Source organism: Rhinoderma darwinii, chromosome 1 (genome assembly GCF_050947455.1).
Source record: "Rhinoderma darwinii isolate aRhiDar2 chromosome 1, aRhiDar2.hap1, whole genome shotgun sequence".
Taxonomy (NCBI): Eukaryota; Metazoa; Chordata; class Amphibia; order Anura; family Rhinodermatidae; genus Rhinoderma; species Rhinoderma darwinii.
In genome coordinates, this window is record NC_134687.1 from 615,639,658 (window position 1) to 615,665,168 (window position 25,511).

The following is a 25,511-nucleotide window of genomic DNA, read 5'->3' on the forward strand; positions in this document are numbered from 1 at the left end:
AGGAAAGACAAGAACACCTTGAGATTCTGGTTACAGATATTCTTTAAGACTCACAGTAGTCCGCACGTTCCCTTGTGTGGGGGCAGGAATAACAGGGCTGGTGTGTAGTTGCATCACTAAAGGCCTTGGAGTTCTACAATTACCCGATAATCCGCACTGGTGTCAGACTGTCCCGCAGGATTCCCGATATACGACCCTAAATAGAACGTGCTAATTTGTGATAACATGTTCGTAATGCGAACTTCCCATCAGCGCCATCACAACCTGACACGAGGGAACACAATGACAACTATGAGGAGTTCTACAACTATACAAATAGGTCATTCCGAAACAGGAGATCAAAGAAAGACCTATAACTTTTTTTATATTTCAGTCGACATAGCTGTAGAAGTACTTGTTTTAAGTCCCTAAAAAGTTAGAGTAAAAAAACCTGAAATTTCACAATTCTTTTTTGCGACTTAAATTTACACTGTTTACCGTGTGGTATGAATAACATAACTTTATTCAGCGGGACGTTACGATTGCAGCGATACCATATTTATATAGGTTTTTTTCTGTTTTACTACTTTTACAGTAAAAACGTTTTCCAAAATTATTTGTTTTTGTGTCTCCATATTTGAAGAGCCATAACTTATTTTTTTGCCGATGCAGGTGTGGGAGGGTTTTGTTTTGCGGGCCTTCTTATAGTTTTTATCGGTACAATTTTGGAGTACATGCAACTTTTTGATCACTTTTTATCAAAATTTTTTTGAAGGCAGGATGAACAGAAAATAGCAATTCTGGCATTGTTTTTTATTTTATTTTTTTACGCCGTTCACCGTGGGTTAAATATTGGAATTGTTTTACAGTTGGGGTTGTTACGGACGCGGCGATACCAAAATATGTGTAATTATTTACTTTGTTTCCATAATAAAGTATTTTGTGAGGGAAAAAGTGGGTTTATTATTATTTTTTTTTTGCTTGAGACTTTATTTATTTATTTCAAAACTTTATTTACCCTTCAACTTTTTATATAGTCCCACTAGGGGACTTCACTGTGCGATCTTTAATACATAAATACTCCTGTATTGCATTGTATTATTGCCTGTCAATGTAAAACGGACAGGCCTCTGGCATGGACTCACAGATCTGTAACTGGTAAGATGGTGTGTAAAGGGAAACTAACATTGGGTGCTAAAATACCTCCCTCTCAGGCACCCAGCCTCCGTTTTGGGGAGCTGCACATTGCTTGTGCCTAACCATGCTTATCACAGTGACTGCACAAGATAAAAGTTGTCCGAGCCGGTCGATAATGACAGGATCTGTCGACGATCTCAATTATTGGAGGGCCTCCTGATTGCATATGTTGGATTTGAACATGCCTGATCATTTATTCTTGCAGGAGAAGGGTCTAGTAGCAGAAATGTATAAATAAATTGGGTAACCAGTTGGGGGTGTGTCCCTATACAGACTGACTCTGTCCAATCAGTACTGACAGGGAGAAACTGTAGGGACACTCCCCTTTGACAAGGGGAATGGTGACATCTAGTTGTCAATTTATTCAAATATTTCTAGGAGGAATAACAGAATTCTAAGAAAATAAGTTTACTAAAAATAGACCTGTCAGGAGAGGTGACAGGTCCTCTTTAAACCTTTATTTTGGGCCTCCTGGAAAAACCCATCTTTTTTTTCATTTTCTTATCACTTTGTTCAGAGGACCAAAACGTAAATTTTTTTAATTCCACAGTCATAGGAGGGCTTGTTTTTTTTGTGGGATGAGGTGTAGAACTCTGATCCCAGCTGTTGCAGCGGAATGTCAGCTTTATATTAGAGCCGGCACCTACTGTGGATGGCACGGGCACAGATCCTGTGCCATTCACTGGGCGTACCATTACACCCTATTGAAGTCAATAGACCACAATTAGGGCATAATAGTAATACACCCATTTGCGCAAACTATTTAAGCTTTAAAGAGGCTCTGTCACCAGATTATAAGTGCCCTATCTCCTACATAATCTGATCGGCGCTGTAATGTAGATAACAGCAGTGGTTTTTATTTTGAAACACGATAATTTTTGATTAAGTTATAAGCAATTTTTGATTTATGCTAATTCGTTTCTTAGTAAACAACTGGGCATGTTTTCAGTTTTTACCAACTGGGCGTTGTACAGAGGAGTGTATGACGCTGACCAATCAGTGACCAATCAGTGTCATACACTTCTCATTGTTCCAGTGTGATTGTGCAGTGAAATAAGCTGGGCTGGAACAATGAAGTGTATGACACGGATTAGTCACTGATTAGTCAGCGTCAGACACTTCTCTTCACAACGCCCAGTTGGTAAAAAGCAGAAACACACCCAGTTGTCTATTAAGAAATTCATTAGCATAAATCTAAAATTGCTCATAACTTGCTCAAAAATTATTGTTTTTCAAAATAAAAAATACTGCTGTAATCTACATTACAGCGCCAATCAGATTATGTAGGAGATAGGGCACTTAAACTGGTGACAGAGTCTCATTAAAGTGTAGCTAAACGTTCGACAAACTTCTGACATGTCATAGTGACATGTCAGAAGTTTGTATTGGTGGGGGTCCGAGCACTGAGACCCCACCAATCGCTAGAATGAAGCAGCTGAAGCATTCGTATGAGCGCTCAGCTGCTTCGTGTCTGTTCGGTTATTTCCGGAAATAAATGTATCGGTGTACGGACTCAATAAATGGTCCCATGAAAAACTAAAACTTGCCCTGCAAAAAACAAACCCTCATACGGCTATGTCGATGAAGTAATAGAAAAGTAATGGCTTTCGGAAGGCGGGGAGAAAAAAAACGAAGCTGAAAAACACAAAATTTGCCTTATCTTTAAGGGGTTAAACCACGTCAAAGCCTTTCCTTGTGCGAATATATTGAGGTCGCTGCCTTTTAGGGAATGCTAACCTGCTATTAGTTTGTTCCTTTAGGCTTACATCTATGATTAGAGACCCCCATCTCAACTGCACTATCTAATAGTAGTATGAAATTCACTTTCTATATCATAAGACCCTCCGACAGCTCCTGTCCCTCCACCATGCAGATCTGCGGCAGTGTGTGAACAAAAACCAACCACAAACTCACCAAGAGATAAAGTGAAATTCCCTTACTGAAGATCATTTCCTTTAAAGGACCAGTGTCATGGCAAAACATTTTTTTACATCAATTTGACTTTAGTGTGTTATTAAACATTTTTTTATTTATTTGTGTTTGTGTTTTACTTTTTTTTATTTTTTCACTTTTTCTTCCCTATGGGGGCTGCCATATTTTTTCCCATTTCTGTATGTGTCGATTAACGACACAGACATGGAATACGGCACATACAGTCCCATAGTGAATGCGAACGGGGCCCGTTCCATCCACTATGCTGTACGCCGTCTGTGTGGGAACGGCGCATGCAGTCCAAGTTGAACTGTGCGACGTCCGGCGCCATTTTCCTGTGGACCGGAAGTCGCGGCCGGACAGTAAGATTACTACTTCCGGTCGCGGCTTCCGGACTTGTGCACTTGGAGCGGCGGTAGCAGACGGAGCGGCGGCGGCAGGAGCAGGTAAGTTATTTCTATGTATGTTCGTGTTTCAGTGTGTGTTTACTAGTGTATGTTAACCTACTATACTGTGTGTTAGCTCAAAAAATGGCGACACACAGTGTAGGAGGTTAGACCGTTCAATCCCCTCGTTTCTCCCGGCACTAGCCAAGGATAAAGGAGGGGGGGGATTCTCAGAGCTCACTAGAGCGAGTGAGTTTTCTCAAATTTTGCAGCATAAAGCAATGTGGTTGCTTTACCACATGCAATGCTGCAATTTTGAGAATTGCTCCATCTAGTGACCAGCGCTGGGAAAAGTTATAAATTAGAATCTAATTTATTATATTTCCTGACTCGTGAAAAAAATAAAAAAATTAGAACAATGTCTAATCACCTATACACTAACTGTTTAACTAGCGACACATTACCTTTAACAGTTGCTATTGATCGTGGGGAGTCTTCGCATGTACTGGTATAGAAGCTATGACCCTTCATATTTCTAAGGGTCAGGCACTTCTAGAACCAAACATGTTCCCCTTGCTTCAGCAACAACATGCTGGGCTAGTGATCTTGTTTGCAAGATAAATTCACCAACACGTCCAAGTCTCTCTTATTACAAAGCAACACTTAATAGCAGTGACAATATATTACCTGTACTGAGCTGCACCACCATGGGTAAATCCAAAGTAGTTGCCAGTAGCCATTTTGGCTTCTTCACCCAGCCGGCTGGGCACTGTTGTAGAGGGAAAAAAAATATATATATAAAAAAAAATATCACTCGTATTATCACATGACAAAATAGGTTCTGATAACAGTAATGGCGTTTAGGGGTTACAGTTGCGTAGACATATACAGTGACGTAGGAAAGAGCCTTACATTCAGAATATGTCTGCAGGTTATTCTATTCTTATCTTCTATAAGTGACGCAGAACCAAAACATACGGTCAACATTACTTCACTGCAGCTCAAAATTCTGCAAAGCTGGAAAATGATCCTTCTACCACAAATAACTGCAGTGATCAATGATCTTTACCATGGTAAGGATAAAGTTTAGTAAAAATGTATTTTTATTTTAAGAGCCTCAGTTCTATCACTTCAATTGTTAAAACAAAACATAACGTACATCCACGTGACCGCTGCAGCCAAATACTGGCCTCAGCGGTCACTTGCCATACATGCTAGCATCACCGGAGGCTGGCGATTGGCTGCAGAGGTCACGTGGATGTACAGTATGCCATCGCTGCAGCTAAGTCAGGAACCACCGAAGCAGCAGGAGATTTAATAGGTGATTAATGGTTATTTTTTGTTTTTTTTAACACATTTCCTGCTGTTTGCCGTATTTTTCTTAAACTCTCAGACAACCCCTTAACTAAAGGCATTCTATGACATACGTGTCATTTTGCAGGAAGAGTCAAGTCATTACTTGATATGACAACCATTTACCATCTGCATACACCAGTCTTATAATGTGGTGACAGAGTCTCTTTAAAGTGCCCCATCTCCTACATAATGAGATCGGCGCTGTAATGTAGGTGACAGTAATGCTTTTTATTTAGAAAAACAATCTATTTTTACCACTTTATGAGCGATTTTTAGCTTTATGCTAATTACTTTCTTAATGCCCAAGTGGGCTTGTTTTTACTTTAGACCGAGAGGGCGTTGTACAGAGGAGTGTATGACGCTGACCAATCAGCGTCATACACTTCTCTCCATTCATTTACACTGCACTAGCGATATCTATATCGCTATGTGCAGCCACATAAACACACTATAACGTTACTGCAGTGTCCTGACAATGAATATACATTACCTCCAGCCAGGACGTCATGTCTATTCAGAATCCTGACACTTCTGAATCTTTTCTGTGACATTTCCAGGAAGGCAAACGTAATCTTGCGAGATTACGCCGTAAAGTGTCATTTAAAACGAGATTATGCTTGCCTTGCTGGAAATCGCACAGAAAAGATTCAGAAGTGTCAGAATTCTGAAAACACATCACGTCCTGGCTGGAGGTAATGTATATTTATGGTCAGGACCCTGCAGTAATATTATAGGTGTGTTTATGTGGCTGCACATAGCGATATAGTTATGTGCAGTCTAAATGAATGTAGAGAAGTGCATGACGCTGATTGGTCAGCGTCATACACTCCTCTGTACAACGCCCACTTGGTCTAAAGTAAAAATACGCCCATTTGGGCATTAAGAAACGAATTAGCATAAACCTAAAAAAAAATAAAAAAAAAATAAATAAATTGCTCATAAAGTGTTAAAAATTATCGTTTTTCTAAATAAAAAGCACTGCTGTCACCTACATTATAGCGCCCATCTCCTTATGTAGGCGATAGGCCACTTATAATGGGGTGACAGAGTCTCTCTAAGCTGTACCATAAGCAAAAGATCAGTAACACAAAAAGAAATGTTGGACAGCGGAATTGCTGTGATTCTCGGAAAACTACGCAGTGATGGGAAATGTTCAATGATAAAACTCAAACATCATCTAATTAAAATTCCATAAAAGCTAGAAGAGCAATTCCATCCATAATGAGAACTCAGTCAGGAGACAGAGCCCTCTTTGTTGGGAGATCTCTGTAGTGCAACAAAAGGAAGCAGATGCACACGGCTTTTCTGATAAAAGCTTCACAAGTGTGACAGGTGGGGGGGTGGACCTTGTGTCAGAGCAGAAAACACAGTATATTTACAGAAGTGACATTTTCCAATGCCAGCATGTAACATTTCACACATTGTAAAAGCCTCCTGCAATGTACACTGGGGTCTGACCTGACCGGGTACAGGCTTTATAAATGAGCAGCCCACCTGCAGGAGATTTTTAACAGAACTACCAAACAGAACATTTCTACGAAAAAGAACATTCTTGCATAAAACACCTACATCAATATGGAGTTTTCTACTCAATACTATGCCAATTATTATTTCAAATCCCCTGCATGTGATTCCTTAAAGGGACAGTCCAGAGGAAACCTACACACACACACACACTTATGCCTTGTGCATGGCCTGAGGGGGCGGAGCATAACTTCTATCCTGTGTAATTTGCATCTGGAGTCAGGCACCGCCCCTTCGGACCTTGCACTGGGCATTCGGGTGTACCCGTTCTTCCTAGTGTTCCTTTACTGGCTGTTGCACGGTTGCCTCAGCAACTGTCCCGGCTGGCGTGCAGCAGCGGCTTTACATGTCCAATGTCAGCTCCTTTAAAGAGGATCCGTCACTAGTTTAGTAACGCCCAATCTACTAGCTAATCTAATAGGTGATGTCACACTGATAATGTTAGTGAAATTTGTGCCCCGAAATGTTTATCATTATAAAAGTTATGAGCTTTTTGTTCTATACCTTTATTAGACAACTGGGAGGTAACAGCAGCGATTCTCCTGGGGTGGAGTGACCTCACAGCCTCTGATGTCCTATCAGCATGAAGCTGCTTCGCACAGTGTGAGAGACTGAGGCTGGAGGTAACAGGGATCATTTTAAACAGCCAAATCTCAAGCATATGAAAGATGGGATTCTAATCTTTCATATGACTCCAGGGTCGCAGTCTAGCTGTAAAACAACCAGGTGAAAGCACAGTCTGGAATGGAAGCTGTATACTATATGATCACTCTGTGTGGCTGGGCTGAGGAGAACCGTATGCCGATTGGACAGCATATAGAAAACATTACACCACCCAGAGTAAAAATTCTGGCAAATTACCAGATTTTGTAAAATGCTCTTAACTTTGCACATAAACGTTTTTTTAAAAAAAATAAATAAATAAAATCACTGTAGTTATCAGCATCATAGCACCTATTAGATTAGAGATAGGGAATTAATAAACTAGTGACCTCTTTAAGGCTTCATTCTAACAGCTGCAACTTTTGTCCATGTGGGGTATGTATAGTTCTTGCCAAAAGTGGAGCATATCCCATCACGAGAAAACCTCTCTGGATGGGATCTGCTCTTGTTTTTGGTCTGAATGCAGCCCAAAGCTCAAAACGCAGCTAAAAGAAGAAGCGATTCTATTACATTGGGGAAAGGCCATTAACTCCACTCCTAAAAACACCCAAAAGGTGGACCATTACTGTACATTCAGATCCGGACACAGCTCTAGTATGCGATCCCAAAACAAGCAAGCACGAGAAACAAGGCACAGCGAACACGGAGCAAAAAGTAAAGATGTACTTACCATAGGTGAATGAAACCACAGGGCATATAGGAATCATGGGTTCTTCTTTCTGTTCTCAAGCTAAAAAATTTCAAAGACTGGTCATAACTCACAGACAAGAGTGAGAAATCACGGGTTCTGCGCAAAGACCTGCAAGACAACAAACAAATTCAATTACACAAGAGAAGAAATTCCAGACTAGAGGGTTGCAAGCCGCTTATCCTAATCTCCTGTCTTATTAGTGCCTGCTCAGAGCTGATGAGGAGTTGGGAGAAATCTGGAGGAGATGCAGCTTCCCCTCATCACAGCGCACACAAGACGTGGTCACACAGCTCCGCTTCAATTAAGAAACCAAAGACGTGAGAACAGATGACAAACCAATCGTGGCACAAACAAGCCAGTCACATCGCTAATTATGTAATCAGGAATACAGGCGCCTGCCCTAGCACAGACACTAAGCGGACTGTAACCCCTCACATGTCACACAAAGTCATCGATGCTGTGTGACAAGCAGGGAGCACATGGAAAAAGGCGCTCAATGCAGAACCAAGACTAGAACGCAATAGTAATATAGGGGTTTATAGTGAGACGGGCATACACTGATGGCAGACCTGTTAGGCCCCTGGCTGGCATGGAAACCATCTGTACCTAGTGATCACATAGCAGGGGTGCCGATGGAGGTGACAGAGGGAGCCCCCTTCCACTGAAACTACTTAGATGCCGCGGTTGCTACGGACCACAGCATCTAAAGGGTTAAATGTCAGGTATAGGGGTTTAACGACGATCAGTGATTAGAGCAGGAGCCCGGTTGCCTTTAGACAGCTGACTTGGGGACCCCAATCCAGGCTTATGCCAGTGCCATCCACAGCAGTTTTTGCAATGATGGTGAACTGGCAAAAACTAGGACTCGTGTAAATACATCCTAAAGGGTTAACTCAGCAGAACTGCTGCTGCTTTATTCACATCTATGTTTCTAAAGCTGACCCGCTACACTTTGTAAGCCAGAATCTGCACGCTCATCGTGTCCACAGGGCTCCATTAGCCCGACAGACTAGAATAGTGTCCCTTTGACCTCTGTCAGGCTGGTATACCTTATTGAGGCATGAAATTATGTAGCAGATTACGCTATTCCGTACTGTATAGCATACGTCACGGACATGTGTTACACGTATGCGTCTTAGCCTACTGTGGTTAAGCTATTGAAAAAGGCCATGTGTGATGATGCCGGTGATAGTGGCACTCGTTACCAATAGACTGTAATGATATTTGTTTAACGCATTCGTCATAACGTATCCTTTTGAAGTTTTTGATAATTGTCTATGGTAGTGTTTCCCAAACCACTGGTCGTGACACCCTGATGGGGGGGGGGAGGGGATTGCACGCGAGCCACCCACTGATGTTCCGGTTTCAACATCAGGCACTATTGGGGCTCTGTGGAGGCAGCTATGGGGGCATTATACTGCGTGGGGGGCAGCTGTGGAGCATTATCCTGTGTGAGGACAACCGTAGGGGCAATATACTGTGTGGGGCCATTAAACTGTGTGGGGGGGCCCACTGGGTTGGGGCCAAGTCAGATGTGCTAAACCCCTAGCTACGCCTCTGGTGGCCACATCACTCACCAGTCGGGCCTGAGCGACGCACAGCAGCAGGATACCTTGAGCCCGCCCCATCCCCCACAATTGTCGTTTTCAATGTTGCAGGGACTTATTTTTCGAATGAAGTTCCAACATCTAACTACGAATGACGTAGACATACGTCAGACGAAATGGGGCCAAGTAGAGTGGTGGGGTGTCACAAACAAAAATCTCGGCCAAAAGTGGGTCCCGGCTTCAGAAAGTCTGGGAAACACTGGTCTATAGTGATGGATGTCACGGTTAGGCCCCATGCACACGGCTGTACCCGTAATCACTGGCCGCTATTGCGGGGCACGGTCTGCCGTAGACAGCCGCATTCTGGGCCCATGCACCCATACAAAGTACGAGAGCTCGAACAAGCACGGTACACTTCTACGGCCCGTACACCTTCCCATAAACAAGAAGGTGTCCGTGAACAATAGAAGTAAATGCGTCCGTAATTGCGAACCTTAATCGCGGTCCGCCATTACGAACGATTTTTACGGTTGTGTGCATGGGGCTTATTCACACAGTGCAGATTTGCTGCAAATTTTGCATGCATTTTTTAAGCCAAAACCAGAATTGGATTCGGGAGAGCAGACCTTGCTTTATATATGAACGTCTCTTTGGGTATGTTCACACAGCTTATTTTCAGCCGTTTTTTGAGCCGTAAACGCCCCGAAAAACGGCTAGATACGTAGGCTGAACGCCTCCAAACATCTGCCAATTGATTTCAATGGGAAAAACAGCGTTTCTTCCCACGGAGCGGTTTTTAATGCAGCAGTTTGTAACAACGGCGCGTAAAAAAAAAAAAAAAGTGCATGTAATTTCTTGAGCCGTTTTTCATTGTATCAATAGAAAAACAGCTCCAAAAGTGGCCGTAAAAAACCGGCTTAAAATCAGGGGCTATTTTCCCTTGAAAACAGCTCCGTATTTTACTGGCGTTTTTCGTTTGCCGTGTGAACATACCCTCAAGGTTCAGTTTCTGGCTTAAAGGAACAGTGTCATCACCCAAAAAAAATTTCATATGTTCAAGATGTTAGTGCTTTATTAAAAACGTTTATATTTATTTGTGTGTTTGTGTTTTACTTTTTCTTATTTGTACACTTTTTCTTCCCTATGGGGGCTGCCATTTTTTGTTCCATTTCTGTCTGTGTCGATTAACGACACATACAGACATGGAATACGGCAGCCACAGTCCCATAGGGACTGTGAACGGCTCCCGTCCCATTGACTTCCGTGTACGCCGTCTGTGTGGGAACTGCGCATGCGCCGCTCCCACACAGTCCAATTCGAAATTGGCGCCGTCCGGCGCCATTTTCCTGTGGACCGGAAGTCGCGGCCGGACAGTAATATTACTACTTCCGGTCGCGGCTTCCGGACTTGTGCACTTGGACCAGCGGCAGCAGACGGAGCGGACGGGCCAGAGGGAGCCGCGGCGGCAGGAGCAGGTAAGAGATTTCAATGTATGTTCGTGTTTGTGTGTGTTTACTACTGTATGTAAACCTACTACACTGTGTGTTAGCTCAAAAAATGGCGACACACAGTGTAGGAGGTTACACCGTTCAAACCCCTCGTTTATCCCGGCACTAGCCAGGATAAAGGAGGGGGGGATGCTGAGAGCTCACTAGAGCGAGGGCTTTTAACCCAATGTTGCAATGCTGCAATTTTGGGAATAGCTCCATCTAGTGACCAAAAATGGGTAGTATTATAAATTAGAATTAATTTATAATATTTCCTGACTATTTCCTGACTCGTGAAAAAAATAAAAAAAATTTGAACAATGTTTAATCACCCACACACTAAATGTTTAATTTTTAAAAAAAAAAAAACATGTTTTTCTGGCAACACATTCCCTTTAAAAATACATGCAAAAACTGCAGCAAATCTGCACTGTGTGAACAAGACCGTAGGCATCTGTCACAGCCTATGTTTAACTTACACGTCGGGAGCTTTGCATATACGCTGAATGTAGGCCAAAAACAAGATGTGAATGTGGCTTGAAGGCGGTTGGGGCAGATTTATCAATATATTTACTCCAGTAACCGTAAAGGGAATGTGTTGCCAGAAAAACATGTTTTTTTAAAAAAAATTAAACATTTAGTGTGTGGGTGATTAAACATTGTTCAAATTTTTTTTATTTTTTTGCACGAGTCCAGGAAATATTATAAATTATTTCTAATTTATAATACTACCCATTTTTGGTCACTAGATGGAGCTGTTCCCAAAATTGCAGCATTGCAACATTGGGTTAAAAGCCCTCGCTCTAGTGAGCTCTCAGCATTCCCCCCTCCTTTATCCTGGCTAGTGCCGGGATAAACGAGGGGTTTGAACAATGTAACCTCCTACACTGTGTGTCACCATTTTTTGAGCTAACCCACAGTGTAGTAGGTTTACATACAGTAGTAAACACACACAAACACGAACATACATTGAAATCTCTTACCTGCTCCTGCCGCCGCGGCTCCCTCCGGCCCGTCCGCTCCGTTTGCTGCCGCTGGTGCAAGTGCACAAATCCGGAAGCCGCGACCGGAAGTAGTAATATTACTGTCCGGCCGCGACTTCCGGTCCACAGGAAAATGGCGCCGGACGGCGCCAATTTCGAATAGGACTGTGTGGGAGCGGCGCATGCGCAGTTCCCACACAGACGCCGTACACTGCAGTCAATGGGACGGGAGCCGTTCGCAGTCCCTACGGGACTGTGGCTGCCGTATTCCATGTCTGTATGTGTCGTTAATCGACACACACAGAAATAGAACAAAAAATGGCAGCCCCCATAGGGAAGAAAAAGTGTAAAAATAAGAAAAAGTAAAACACAAACACACAAATAAATATAAACGTTTTTAATAAAGCACTAACATCTTGAACATATGAAATTTTTTTTGGGTGATGACACTGTTCCTTTAAGTTAATACATTGAAAAACATGGTGTTTAATACAAATGACATTTATAATGCCCTTGTGGCACATTTTCCAACACATACAAACATGTCGGGAAAAGTGGGCTGGCTTCAGAGTTTACTAGAAGAACAAAGCCTGATACGAACTGGCATTTTCCCACACGTTAAGGGCCATGTGACCGCTGCAGCCAATCACAGGCTGCAGCGTCGCATGGCCTGCAACATCATACCAGGAGGCCGGACTACGCGCTGAGAAGAGGGAGTGGGTAAGTATGAAGGTTTTGGGTTTTTTCCGGCGACGCTCTGAAGTGGAAATTCCACTGGAAAAACGCATCACAATGTGGTACCATTTTCTGGAAAGCATTCCCTGCAGTGTTCAGGGTGGATACGCTGCGCAGCTTAAAGGGGTTTTCCCACAAGAGACATGACATCCACAGGATATGTCATAAATGTCAGATAGATGCGGGTCCCACCTATCTCCTGAATGGGGCCCCCTAAACCCCGTTCAGCCCGCTCTGTGTTGCGGCTGAATGAGGTGTTTTCCGACCATGAAAAACGTTATATGGTCGTGAGTTACGTTAACAGCGTAACTCACTGAGCTGCGCTGTTTCTGTAACTCCAATAGTAGTGAATGGCAGTTACAGAAGCAGCATAGCATGCGAGCTATGCGGTTTCCGTAACTACCATTAAGTTCTGTGAGACTTACATAAAAAGCGTAGCTCCGCGAGTTATGCGGTTTACGTATTTCACGACCATATAACATTTTTCATTCTCGGAATTTACCTCATTCAGCCGCAACACAGAGCGGCTGAATGGGGTTTAGGGGGCCCCATTCTGGAGATAGGTGGGACCCGCATCTATCTGACATTTATGACATATCCTGTGGGAAAACCCCTTTAACGCAGTGTATCCTCACTGAATACCTTGTGTGTGTTCCTACCCTTAACCATCATCATTCGCCCCAATACCTTCAGATCATTGCTCCATTCAAATGAAGCAAACAAGCACCGATTGATACTGCAGTGTTCTGAGCCAAAGAAGTGGATCCAGCAGGAAAGAGAAATACAAGTCCTTCCTTTATATTTCAGATTCCTCTTGAATCCACTTCTGGCTTGGTTTAAAAATCTACATGAAAAACCTGCAGCGTTTTCCCAAAAAACACCCTAAGGGTAGGAACACACTGGGCAGATACGCTGCGCAAAAGTACAAAGTATCTGTCCTGGAAACTGCAGTGAATTCCTCCCAAAAACCAGCACCAAATCGTGGTGCAGTTTTTCAGGTGGCATATTGGCTGCGGAAATCCTGCAGCAACAATCTTAAAAAAACCAAAATCCTTATCCTTACCCCTGGCCATAGTCACGGCAAAGCATCCCTCTGTTCTGAGTGCAGCCGGCCTCCTGGGATGATGCTGTAGACCATGTGACCGCTGCAGCCTTTGATTAGCTGCAGCGGTCACATGGGCTGAAGTGCCAACCAAGGAGGCCGGGATGCGCCCAGAATAGAGGATCACGTCGCTAGGATTATGGCCAGGTGACAGCATAAGATTTTTTTTAATCAATTGCGGTAGAATTGCACCGTTTCCGCCGCAAAATTTTCAGCACATCGCTCTTTGTTGCGAATTTTACCTCCCTATTGAACTCAATGACGAAAACCTGCAACAAAAGAGCAGCGATTCTGAATAATAAATCAACATGCTGCAGATAAAAAAAATAAAATAAATGCACTGCAGGTCAATTTATGTTTTTTTTGTTCAAATCTCATCCAGTCTGCTGCTACTAATATACACTGCAGAGTTTCCACAATGAAATCCGCAGGCAAGTGGATTAGCCAGGTTCGAGATTCGCTTTTGGCGAATTTAAATGGCGGCCATATGATTGTTAAAATAGTCTATTATCAACTTTAATGTATTGTGTAAGGCCACTCATAAGTGGTGTTACACAGGCAGATCTACGCTGGTGTTGGCCACTTCTAAAACAAGCCACGCTCCTCTGCTCCCGTCAAACGAAGCAATGATCGCTAGTATCGAAATTATCAATCATTAATTTGTTCATTTCCATGCCTTTGCAACATGTAAGCAGCACATCTCCCTGTTTACACAGGGCGACCATTTTATTGGGCCGCATGAAAGATTTTATCAGCCGATGAACGAGCGTTTGGCCCGTTTGGGTATATTCACACGAGCAGATTTTGTTCAGATTTTTTAATGCAGTTTTCGAAGCGGTCGTGGATCATGAAGGGAGAAAAAAAAAAGGAATAGTTCTAAAAGACAAATACGATTTTTATTTGAATCCACTTAACGTTTTTAAAGCCAAGAATCATAAAACCTGCATGTGTGAATACACCCTCTGCACAGGACAACGTGTAAAGGGCCTTTAAGAATAAGACGCAAATGGATTCTCCCATTTTATTCAATGTGCCAAGGTTTTGACGAAACAGAAAAATCGCAATGCTTATCTCCTTAACCCACTGAAAAACACTACCCAATCTAAGGCCTCATGCACACGAACGTAAGAACGTAAAAACACTCCTAATTACAGACCGTAGTTACGGGCCCATAGACTATTACCTTCCTGGATGCTTACGAGAAGGTGCCCGTGCTGTTGAAAAATATGGAACATGTCCTATTTCAGGCTGTAATAACGGCACGGGCAGGCCCATAGAAGTCTATGGGGCTCCCGTTATTACGGGTGGCTACGTGTGTGCACCCGTAATTATGGGAGCGTTGCTAGGCGACGTCAGGGGACAGTCACTGTCCAGGGTGCGGAAAGAGTTAACTTATCGGCAGTAATTTTCAGAACCCGGGACAGTGGCTATCACTGGAGTTAATAGTATTAAAAGTTAGCCTGGGTTCACACGACCTCTTTGCAGGCGTAAACGAGGCGTATTATGCCTCGTTTTACATCTGAAAATAGGGCTACAATACGTCGGCAAACATCTGCCCATTCATTTGAATGGGTTTGCTGACGTACTGTGCAGACAACCTGTCATTTACGCGTCGTCGTTTGACAGCTGTCAAACGACAATGCGTAAAATGACTGCCTCGTCAAAGAAGTGCAGGACACTTATATACATTATATGCAGGACACTTCTTTGAAACGTAATTTGAGCCGTTCCTCATTGAAGTCAATGAAGAGTAGCTCAAATGATCGGCCGTCAAAGACGCCTCGCATAATGCGAGGAGGAGCTTTTACGTCTGAAACGACGCAGCTGTTTTCTCCTGAAAACAGTCTAATTTCAGACGTAAAAGCCAGTTCTCGTGTGCACATACCCTTAAGGGGAAGGTGTGATGATTTTTTTTTTTTATTATATTGGTTTTAATAAAATATAAAATAACAATTTTATTTACTTCTCTATGGGGGCTGCCATTTTTTTTTCTTCATCTCTGCATGTGTCGATTAACGACACATACAGAGATAGAATGCGGCACATACAACCCCATAGAGAATGCGAACGGGAGCCGTTCCATTCACAGACCAAAACGAAGCTCGTTCGTAGTGCTAAATCGGCGCCATTTTCATGTGAACCGGAAGCCGCTGCCAGACAGTAAGAGGACGACTTCCGGCCGCGGCTTCCGGCCATATGTTCAACAAAGCGAAGGCACAAGGAGCGTAGACCAGCGGAAGCGGCAGGAGCAGTTAATTTATGTTCGTGTATGTGATGTGTGTATTATGCTCGTGTGATACTGTCTGCTGAGACCTGTATCTAATCCTCCTACACTGTGCAGTCGCTCAGAAAATGGCGGCACACAGTGAAGGAGGATTGAAGATTCAAACCCCTCCTTCTCCTGGCACTAGCCAGAAGAAGGGAGGGGGGATTGTGTGAGGACACTAGAGGAGAGTGTGTCTACCCCAAATTTGCAGCATACATCAATGAGGTTACTTTACCACAGTGACCATGCTGCAATTTTGGGAATTGCTCCCTCTAGTGACAAGCACATGGAAATGTTATAAATTAGAATCTAATTTATAATATTTCCTGACTTGTGAAAAAATTAAAACAATGTCTAATCACTCAAATACTAATTGTTTAACTGTAAAAAAAAACAAAAACACATTCCCTTTAACTTACCTGCTTCTTCCTCCAGTCCGGCCTCCCGGGATGACGTTTCATCCCATGTGACCGCTGCAGCGGTCACATGGACTGCTGCGTCATCCAGGGAGGTCGGACTGGATGTCAAAAGAGGGACGCGTCACCAAGACAACGGTACGTAACAACTTCTTTTACTTTCAATCGCTGCGGAAACTCTGCCCGAAAGGGCTGCCCCTTCACTGATAGAGAAAAGGGGCTGCCGATTAATGCAGAGAAAACGGGTCTGTAAATACAGGTGGAATACTTGAAAATTTCCTTGTGCCAAAGGACCCATATTTACGAGAGGAAAAAAAAATACGTTCGTGTGCATGAGGCCTAAATCCATGCAAAACCGGCTAATAAAAGGGAGCAATAGACAAGCTTGTGTGTCCCTTCTGTTGGTAGATAGGATTTCAGCTTTGTTTACACAGGTATAACAGTTGTGAATACTGGCAACAAACATGGATATTTTCAAGTTTTATTTACTTCCGTAGAGATGCAAAGAGTTTTATCAGTGTTTCTTCTGTAGAGGCTCCTTGCTTTTTCACATACAGGGGTTTGATAACACAGAAACTAAGCCGATCAGATATGATCACTTAACCCCTTAGTGTCTAAGCCTGTTTTGGCCTTGTGGACACAGCCGATTTTTGCAAATCTGACATGTGTTACTTTATTTGGTAACTCCAGAACGCTTTTGCCTATCCAAGCGATTCTGAGACTGTTTTCTCGTGACATGTTGCACTTTATGATACTGGAAAAATTTGGTCGTTAAATTCAATATTTATTTGTAAAAAAACACCAAAATTTTGAGAAAATTTGCAAAAATCAGCATTTTTCTAAATTGTAATGTATCTGCTTGTAAAACAGATCGTAATACCACACAAAATATTTACTAGTTAACATTTCCCATATGTCTACATCGTTTTTTGAACATCCTTTTATTTTTCTAGGACGTCACAAGGCTTTGAACTTTAGCAGCAATTTCTGACATTTTCTAGAAAATTTCAAAAGGCTACTTTTCAGGGACCAGTTCAGATCTGAAGTGGCTTTGGGGGCCTTATATATTAGAAAGTCCCCATAAATCACCCCATTTTAAAAACTGCACCCATCAAAGTATTCAAAACAGCATTCAGAAAGTATTTTAACCCTTTAGGCATTTCACAGGAAATAAAGCAAAGTAGAGGTGAAATTTACAGATTTCATTTTTTTTTTTACGAAATTCATTTGTAACAGTTTTTTCTGTAACACAGAAGGTTTTACGAGAGAAACGCAACTCAATATTTATTGCCCAGATTCTGCAGTTTTTAGAAATACCCCACATGTGGCTCTAGCGTGCTACTGGACTGAAACACAAGCCTAAGAAGCAAAGGAGCACCTAGTGGATTTTGGGGCCTCTATTTTATTAGAATATATTTTAGGCACCATGTCAAGTTTGAAGAGGTCTTGTGGTGCCAAAACAGTAGAAACCCCTCAAAAGTGACCCCATTTTGGAAACTACACCCCTCAAGGAATTTTTCTAGGGGTATAGTTAGCATTTTTAGCCCACAGGTTTTTTGCTAAATTTATTGGAACTTGTCTGTGAAAATGAAAAATCTACGACATGAAAAACATACAATGTTTTAGTTTTTACAAGGAATAAAGGAGAAAAAGCACCCCAACATTTGTAAAGCAATGTCTCCCGATTACGGCAATACCCCATATGTGGTAATAAACTGCTGTTTGGACCCACAGCAGGGCTCAGAAGGGAACGAGGGCCATTTAGATTTTGGAGCACGGATTTTGCTGGAATGGTTTTCGGTGCCATGTCGTGTTTGCAACTCCCTGGAGGGACCAGAACAGTGGAAACTCCCCAAAAGTGACCCCATTTTGGAAACCACCCCTCAAGGAATTTTTTTAGGGGTATAGTTAGCATTTTGACCTTACACGGTTTTTGCTGAATTTATGGGAATTATGCCGTGATATTGAAAATCTAAATTTTTTCTAATAAAATGTAGTTTTAGCTCAGATTTTTTCATTTTTACAACAGATAAAAGGAGAAAAAAAACACCCCAATATTTGAAAAGCAAACTCTTCTTAGCACAGCAATTCCCCATATGTGGTAATAAACTGCTGTTGGGACACATGGCGGAAGTTAGAAAGGACGGACCACCATTTGACTTTTGGAGCTCAAGTTTTGCTGGAATGGTTTGCGGCCCCATGTCACATTTGCAAAGCCCCTGAGGGGCCAAAATAGTGCAAATATGGCAAAAGTGACCCCATTTGGGAAACTACACCCCTCGTGGAATTTATCTAGCGGTATAGTGAGCATTTTGACCCCACAGTTTTTTTGCTGAATTATTGGGATTATGCAGTGAAAATGAAAATCTACATTCTATCCACTAAAATGTTGCATTTTTTTCATTTTCACAAGGAATAAAAGGAGAAAAAGCGCCCCAACAATTGTAAAGCAATTTCTCCCGAGTACGGTAATACCCCACATGTGGTCATAAACTGCTGCTTGGATACACCACAGGGCTCAGAATGGAAGGAGTGCTACTTGGCATGTAGATTTTGGTTGATTGTTTTTTGGGCGCCATGTCGCATTTGCAGAACCCCTGAGAAGTGACTCCATTTTGGAAACTTTACCCCTCAGGGTAATCATCTAGGGGTGTACTGAGCATTTGGATCCCACAAGTGTTTCATAGATTATATTAGAATGAGGCAGTGAAAATAAAAAAATATTTTTTCCCCAAAAATATGTAGTTTTGCGCCCAATTTTTTTTTCCACAAGGGGTAATAGGAGAAAAAACACCACATCATTTGTTACCCAATTTCTCCCGAGTATGGCAATACCCCATGTGTGGCCCAAAACTGCTGTTTGGGCACATGGCAGAGCTCAAAATAGAAGGAGTGCCATGTGGCTTTTAGAGCACAGATTTTGCTGGACTGGTGTACGGACGCCATGTCACATTTGCAGAGCTCCCTTAGGTACCAGAGTAGAGTGTAAAACCCTGAGAAGTGACCCCATTTGGTAAACTACAGCCCTCAAGGCATTTATCATTTGCCTGGATATATGACAGGGCTTAGGAGTGAAAGGCGCATGTGAGACCTATTTTGGTGATTTTCGCATACACCATTCTGATGTGTTTTATTATTATTATTTTTTACGGCGTTTGCCATGCGCTATGAATGACAATTTTACTTTATTCTGTGGGTCAGTACGATTACGGTGATACAATATGTATATAGTTTCTCTTATGCTTTGCAGCGTCTACACGATAAAATCACTTGTTTCAAATAATGAATTTTTTGTGTCACCAGATTCTGAGAGCGATAACTTTTTTATTTTTCCGTCAAAAAAGCTGCGGGAGGGCTTGTTTTTTGCGGGACGGGCTGCAGTTTTTAATGGTATAATTTTGGGGTACATGCAATTTTAGATCCCTTTTTTTATTCTGTTTTGCGAGGGGTTGTGACTAACAAACAGCGATTCTGGAATAGTTTTTTATTTTATTTTTTTTACGGTGTTCACCATACGGGTAAAATAGCATGATAGTTTTATAGTTCGGGTCGTTACGGACACGGGGATACCACATGTGTACTTTTTTTAAAATGTTTTTTCCTATAATAAAAGACTTATTATAGGAAAAAAGGCTGTTAGTGTTTTTTAACATGACTTATTTTTATTAACTTGTTTTAACTTTTTTTGTGTCCCACTAGGGAACTTGAAGACATGAAGCCCTGATCGCTATTCTAATACACTGCACTACCTACATAGTGCAGTGTATTAGAGCTGTCAGCTATTCACTGACAGCAAGCCTATTAGGCTTCGCCTCCCGGCGGGGCCTAATAGGCTTACGTACTAGGAAGCAATTGTCAGGCTGGGTTCACACGACCTATTTTCAGGCGTAAACAAGGCGTATTATGCCTCAATTTACGCCTGAAAATAGGGCTACAATACGTCGGCAAACATCTGCCCATTCATTTGAATGGGTTTGCCGACGTACTGTGCAGACGACCTGTAATTTACGCGTCGTCGTTTGACAGTAAATTGATTGCCTCGGCAAAGAAGTGCAGGGCACTTCTTTGCAACGTAATTTGAGCCGTTCTTCATTGAACTCAATGAAGAGCAGCTCAAGATATACGAGCGTCACAGACGCCTCGCATAATACGAGGAGCATTTACGTGTGAAACGAGGCAGCTGTTTTCTCTTGAAAACAGTCTGTCTTTTCACACGTAAATGCCTGCTATCGTGTGCACATACCCTTAGGCTACGGTTGCCATAGCAACCATCGGAAGACCCGCGGGTGCCGATTGTGGTCATTAGCAACCATAGGGTGCGATCTAAGGGGTTAATCGGCCAGATCGGAGCCTAGCTCCGGTCCTGGCCGTTAGGGCACGGTGTCAGCTGGGACAAACAGCTGACACCCGCGCCCGTGGCAACTATCGTGGTTGCCGACTGGCTACAAGACACTTCGATGCATCGATCGCGTTGATCGATGCATTGAAGGAGTTAATCGGCCGGCTCGGAGCCTTGCTCCGGTCCTGGCCGTTGCAGAGGAGAGTCGGACAGCTGATTACCGGCGGTGATCGCGCTGGCTCGGCTTCTGAGCCAGCGTCATCACATACACACGTCATGGAGCTGTGATTGGTCAGTCTGCTTTGACTGACCAATCACAGCGATCCCCGGCAGCAGACCGCTGTGAATGGTCCCCTGCCGTCTTACTGTGCCAATCAACTGTCATAAACAGTTGATAGCACAGTTCTGTCACCTTGTCCTTTGACAGGGTGACAGTTTTTAGCCAGGATGCACTAGTACGCCCTGGTGCCTTAAAGCACTTCAATGCAGGACGTACCGGTGTGTTAAAGGAGTTGTCCGGGCACGGGACTGTTTTTTATACTGATGACCTTATCCACAGGATAGATCAGTATATTATTGGTTGCGGATGCGACACCTGGACCCCGCACCGATCAGCTGCCTGTGCCGGAAGCAGATGGCTCCGGTCACAGTATAGTGGACGCGCAGCACGGCCGCTATGCAATGTACGGAGCCACCTGCTTCCGTCACCGAATACTGCATAACAACTGGTGCCCGGAGGCAGCTGCTCGGTGTGGGGTCCGGGCGTCAGACCCCCACTGATCATGTACTGATGACATCCTGTGGATAGGCCATCAGTATGAAATACCGTCCCGTGCCTGGACAACGCCTTTAACCATCTCGCAAAATGACGGGTCAGGTACGTCATAGTGCAGGGGGCGATGTATGGAGCATGCTCCATACTCAGCAGGTGTCAGCTATGTTTTACAGCTGACACAAAGGACTAACAGCCAGGAACAGAAGCCTGTAAAAATGACAATATACTGCAATACATTAGTATGATCAGTACAAGTCACCTAGAGGGACTAATGAAACGTGTAAGAAAAAAAATAAAATAGTGAAATAAATGTTACGTTTAAAAAAAAAACAAAAAAAAAAAAAAACTTTTATCCCATTTTTTTCCTCTAAAGTAATGTAAAAAATAAAAGTAAAACAAAATTGGCTTCGCCACGTCCGTAAAAGCCTGAATGATCACAATATAGCGTTAACGCGTACGGTGAACCGTGAAAAAAAAAAACATTTAAAACTCTCAAATCAATGTCCTTTGTTCAACTTAGCAGTAGAAAATTATTTTTTTTTTATATAAATTGATCAAAAGATTGTATGTACCAAAATATGGTACCGTTAAAAACTACAGCTCATTGCGGGCTGAAATCGGGAAAAAACTGTTTCCCACAATGATTTTTGTTTTTACGGCTTTCACGGTGCGGCACAAACGACAACTTACTTTATTCTGCGGCTCAATACGATTTTGTTGATACCAAATGTATAGTTTTTTTTTATATTACTACTTAAAGAGTCTCTGTCACCACATTATAAGTGCCCTGTCTCCTACATAAAGATATCGGCGCTATAATGTAGGTGACAGTAATGTTTTTTATTTAAAAAAAACTATTTTCACCACTTTATTAGCGATTTTAAATTTATGCTAATGAGTTGCTTAATGCCCAAGTGGGCGTGTTTTTACTTTAGACCAAGTGGGCGTTGTACAGGGGAGTGTATGACGCTGACCAATCAGCGACATGCACTCTTCGCCAATCGTTTCCTCAGCGCATAGGGATCCTTTTAGATCGCTATGTGCTGTCTTAGGGCTTATTTAGACAAACGTGTAATAAGTCCATGCAACGCGCGTGATTTTCACGTGCGTCGCACGGACTTATGCTAGTCTATGGGGCAGTGCAGACTGTCAGTGATTTTTGCGCAGCGCGAGTCCGTTGCTTAAAACTCACGACAGGTCCTATATTTCTGCGTTTTTCGCACATCACGCACCCATTGAAGTCAATGGGTGCGCGAAAATCACGCGCACAACACAGAAGCACTTCAGTGGGACGTGCGCGATTCGCGTAACTGCAGTGTTGATCTGCCTACGGTGCCTCGTAGCTACATCACCCGACGCGGCATATTCCACAGACTTCGTTATTCATATGCATTAAGGATAGAGAATAGTTGCAATGCACGCGCATTGTTTCTATGCCATCTAATAGCACTGCTGATTGGGCTTCAGCGGGTTATTATAGTAACAATGTTTGGACATTTATACACAGGAGTTTGATAGTTTACACTGTCCTTAACAGATCACAAGGAATATCCTTATCTTTTTGATTGCACAACTTTGTAGATGGTATATGGGCTGCGTGCTAGACTGATGTAACGTATACTAATTTTATCTTTGTATAACACTTTTTTTGTACTAAATGTTAATCGTGTTTGCCCTTTATATATTGGCCACTTTCTGCATTGTATTATGCTTGAGAAAGGCTGGGAGGAGCTGAAACGTCACATGGGTGAATAGATAGCTCCGTTTTGGATGTGCCACCTACTTCTGTCTGGTTTTACATTGTGGACGACGGTTGGATCCAGTCCTGCTGGGCTTTGCAATCCTATTTTTGCAAGTTATTCTGGTGCGGTGTTTTCTTGTTTTGTATTGGAACCCCTTTAAACAAGCACTAAAAGCTCATGCACAAGGCCTTATTACACCACTTTCGTACAGAGCCATAATGGGGTTGATATAGGGCCACTGCTGTACCCCGTATGCTTCTTTTCTTTCGGATTTGTACGGAATGGTTGTACTTGCCTGGTGCACCAACAGTGCCCTAAAAGTGGTTTTCATCATTACTATGTTTTATTTTATTTTTTTGAGGGTACAGTTGTGAAGGGTGATCGGACTGATCCTACCTAACGTGCCATACGTTTCAATCAATTTTCTCATTTTAAGAACGACAGTCCAGCGTGAGGTACTTTGTGTACAAGGTCATGGGTGAAAAGCAATATCATCCGACAAAAAGGAAAAAAACGCTAGCGCGATCACGTCGGTGGTGATGGTGATCGACGTCGGTGTGACCTTGACGGCCACTTCCAATCACAAAACGGGGGAAGCAATAGCCGGAGGCGCCACCATACTGTACTATGGCTTGTACTTCGTCAGCAGTCTTGTGAATGGACGGGCACAGCTGGTAACATCACTCACCAGATCTGCCCCGCTCGCTCGACTGAGGTCGGGAGCTGAAAGACGAGCCGCAAAGGAACGGAGGCTAGATACATTTATGTCTTTTCGAAAGGGCTATTCCCACCTTGCAGTACTTAGTACTAGTGCCGAGCGATCAGGGTGTCCGGCAATCAGAACGCCATCACCTATCCTGTGGCTACGTGATCATTTTTTAGATTCTCGGATTTAAGATATACGTCATGAAAAATCTATTAAAACCGCCCACAATGTATACGTTTATTGCACGTCATATACTGGTATCCATTGCTAGTAGGCTACCATGTTAAAAAAAAAAAAAAAAGAGACATACATCGCAATCTACATATTTATAACGGACGCCTCTGGATAGACTGGTGGAGTTGACTACACTATTCTATAAAGCAAAAGAAAAAAAAAGTATACCGCGCCAAAAAACGTCCCCCTGGACTCCACCGGATGAACGTGGGTCTAGATACATAACATACACTGGCAGATTTCCCAGCTTATACATTAAACGTACATTGCAAACACAGCCTAACACTAAACTATTAGGTGCTGTTCACACCAGCGTTATTGCCAGTCCGTCAAATAGCAGAACATACCCCATTATAAGTTAAGGATGCGCCAGTATCTATTCAATAACGAATCCGTTAGAAACCATGATGCTAGTGTGAATAGAGCCTGATACTATTGCAAGGACGATCATTGGCGGTTAACGTCTCCCATAGATACATGTGGGAATGTTCCGGTTACATTTCTATAGTTCTCTCTCCCCAATATATGGAGCATGGAGTGAACAGAGATAGACACGGTATGTGAGGAAATCGGGGAATTACTTCCTCCATCATACGGGACGATTAGAGTATTAGTGATAAACATGGGATATGTGAGGGACTTTCTTTTCCAACCGTGGCCGCCGCCAGCCCACATGAATCCTGGAATGCGACCGACCGCTGAGGAAAGACACCGCGGCCTCTGCAGAGGCATTACCACACCCCCATCGACGACCACGCTAGACAGTCACGTTACGGAGTAGGCCGCATCGTGCCGCCATAACTACTACAGGCCTACACGACGACCCATGACGCAGCAAAATCCACAACTACGACCTAAACGCCATTTATATACGTTTACACACCTGTCCGTTCTCACCCGCGTCCTTCTCCGGCCTTCTCTGCTACAGGAACTGACGTCTATACTGGAGTCGACGCACTAACCTGAAATGGGAGGGAACTACGTGACGACACCGAAGCGGCAGTGCGTAAAGGTAACGGAAGACGACGGCGGCCATATTGTGACTGGCAAAGACGTTAGGAAAGGGAGGATGAAGTAGTGAAGGAAATGCGTTTGCCCGTCTTCTATTGCCAACCAATGGCGTCAGCGCGTAGCCGGCCTAGTATCACGTGGTGTGACTGTGGGGAATATTCTCGAAGAAAGTTCTGCAGGCCTTATATGAAAACCCTATTTAAAAACCCTATTAGAGGGACAGTTTAGTTTTTTGATGCAGTTCCTCTATCCCTCTGTAGCAGAAAACGGATAGTTATACACATAAAATAAATATATATATCATACCATACCTCCCAACTTTTGAATTTGGAAAAGAGGGACATTTTTAAGCCACGTCGTAACCACGCCCAATATCCCCCATAAGCACATCAAATCACGGCCAAATCCTTCTTCAAATAACAAGGACATATTCTCACTGT

General features: G+C 43.0%; 1 protein-coding gene and 1 non-coding gene across 7 annotated transcripts in view; both read right to left on the reverse strand.

Annotated features, from left to right (window-relative positions):
• The window catches only part of ZFR (zinc finger RNA binding protein), a 62,829-nt gene extending 37,733 nt beyond the window's left edge, over positions 1 to 25,096 (reverse strand). For 5 of the 6 annotated variants that reach the window (XM_075841639.1, XM_075841628.1, XM_075841618.1 and 2 more), the window contains exons 1-3: positions 24,944 to 25,033; positions 7,708 to 7,836; positions 4,182 to 4,263 (exon numbers count right to left, since the gene is read on the reverse strand). In XM_075841639.1, coding sequence (XP_075697754.1) covers positions 4,182 to 4,263; positions 7,708 to 7,744 — 119 coding nt within the window. In that variant the 5' untranslated portion in view covers positions 7,745 to 7,836; positions 24,944 to 25,033. Of the gene's footprint in view, positions 1 to 4,181; positions 4,264 to 7,707; positions 7,837 to 24,943 lie in introns of all 6 variants that reach the window. The other variant, XM_075841609.1, reaches the window with a different exon arrangement.
• Positions 3,993 to 4,110, reverse strand: LOC142722731 (small nucleolar RNA SNORA66). Its single transcript, XR_012875024.1, has one exon. It is a non-coding gene; the product is annotated as a small nucleolar RNA SNORA66 (small nucleolar RNA).
• Positions 25,097 to 25,511: the final 415 nt, after the last annotated feature.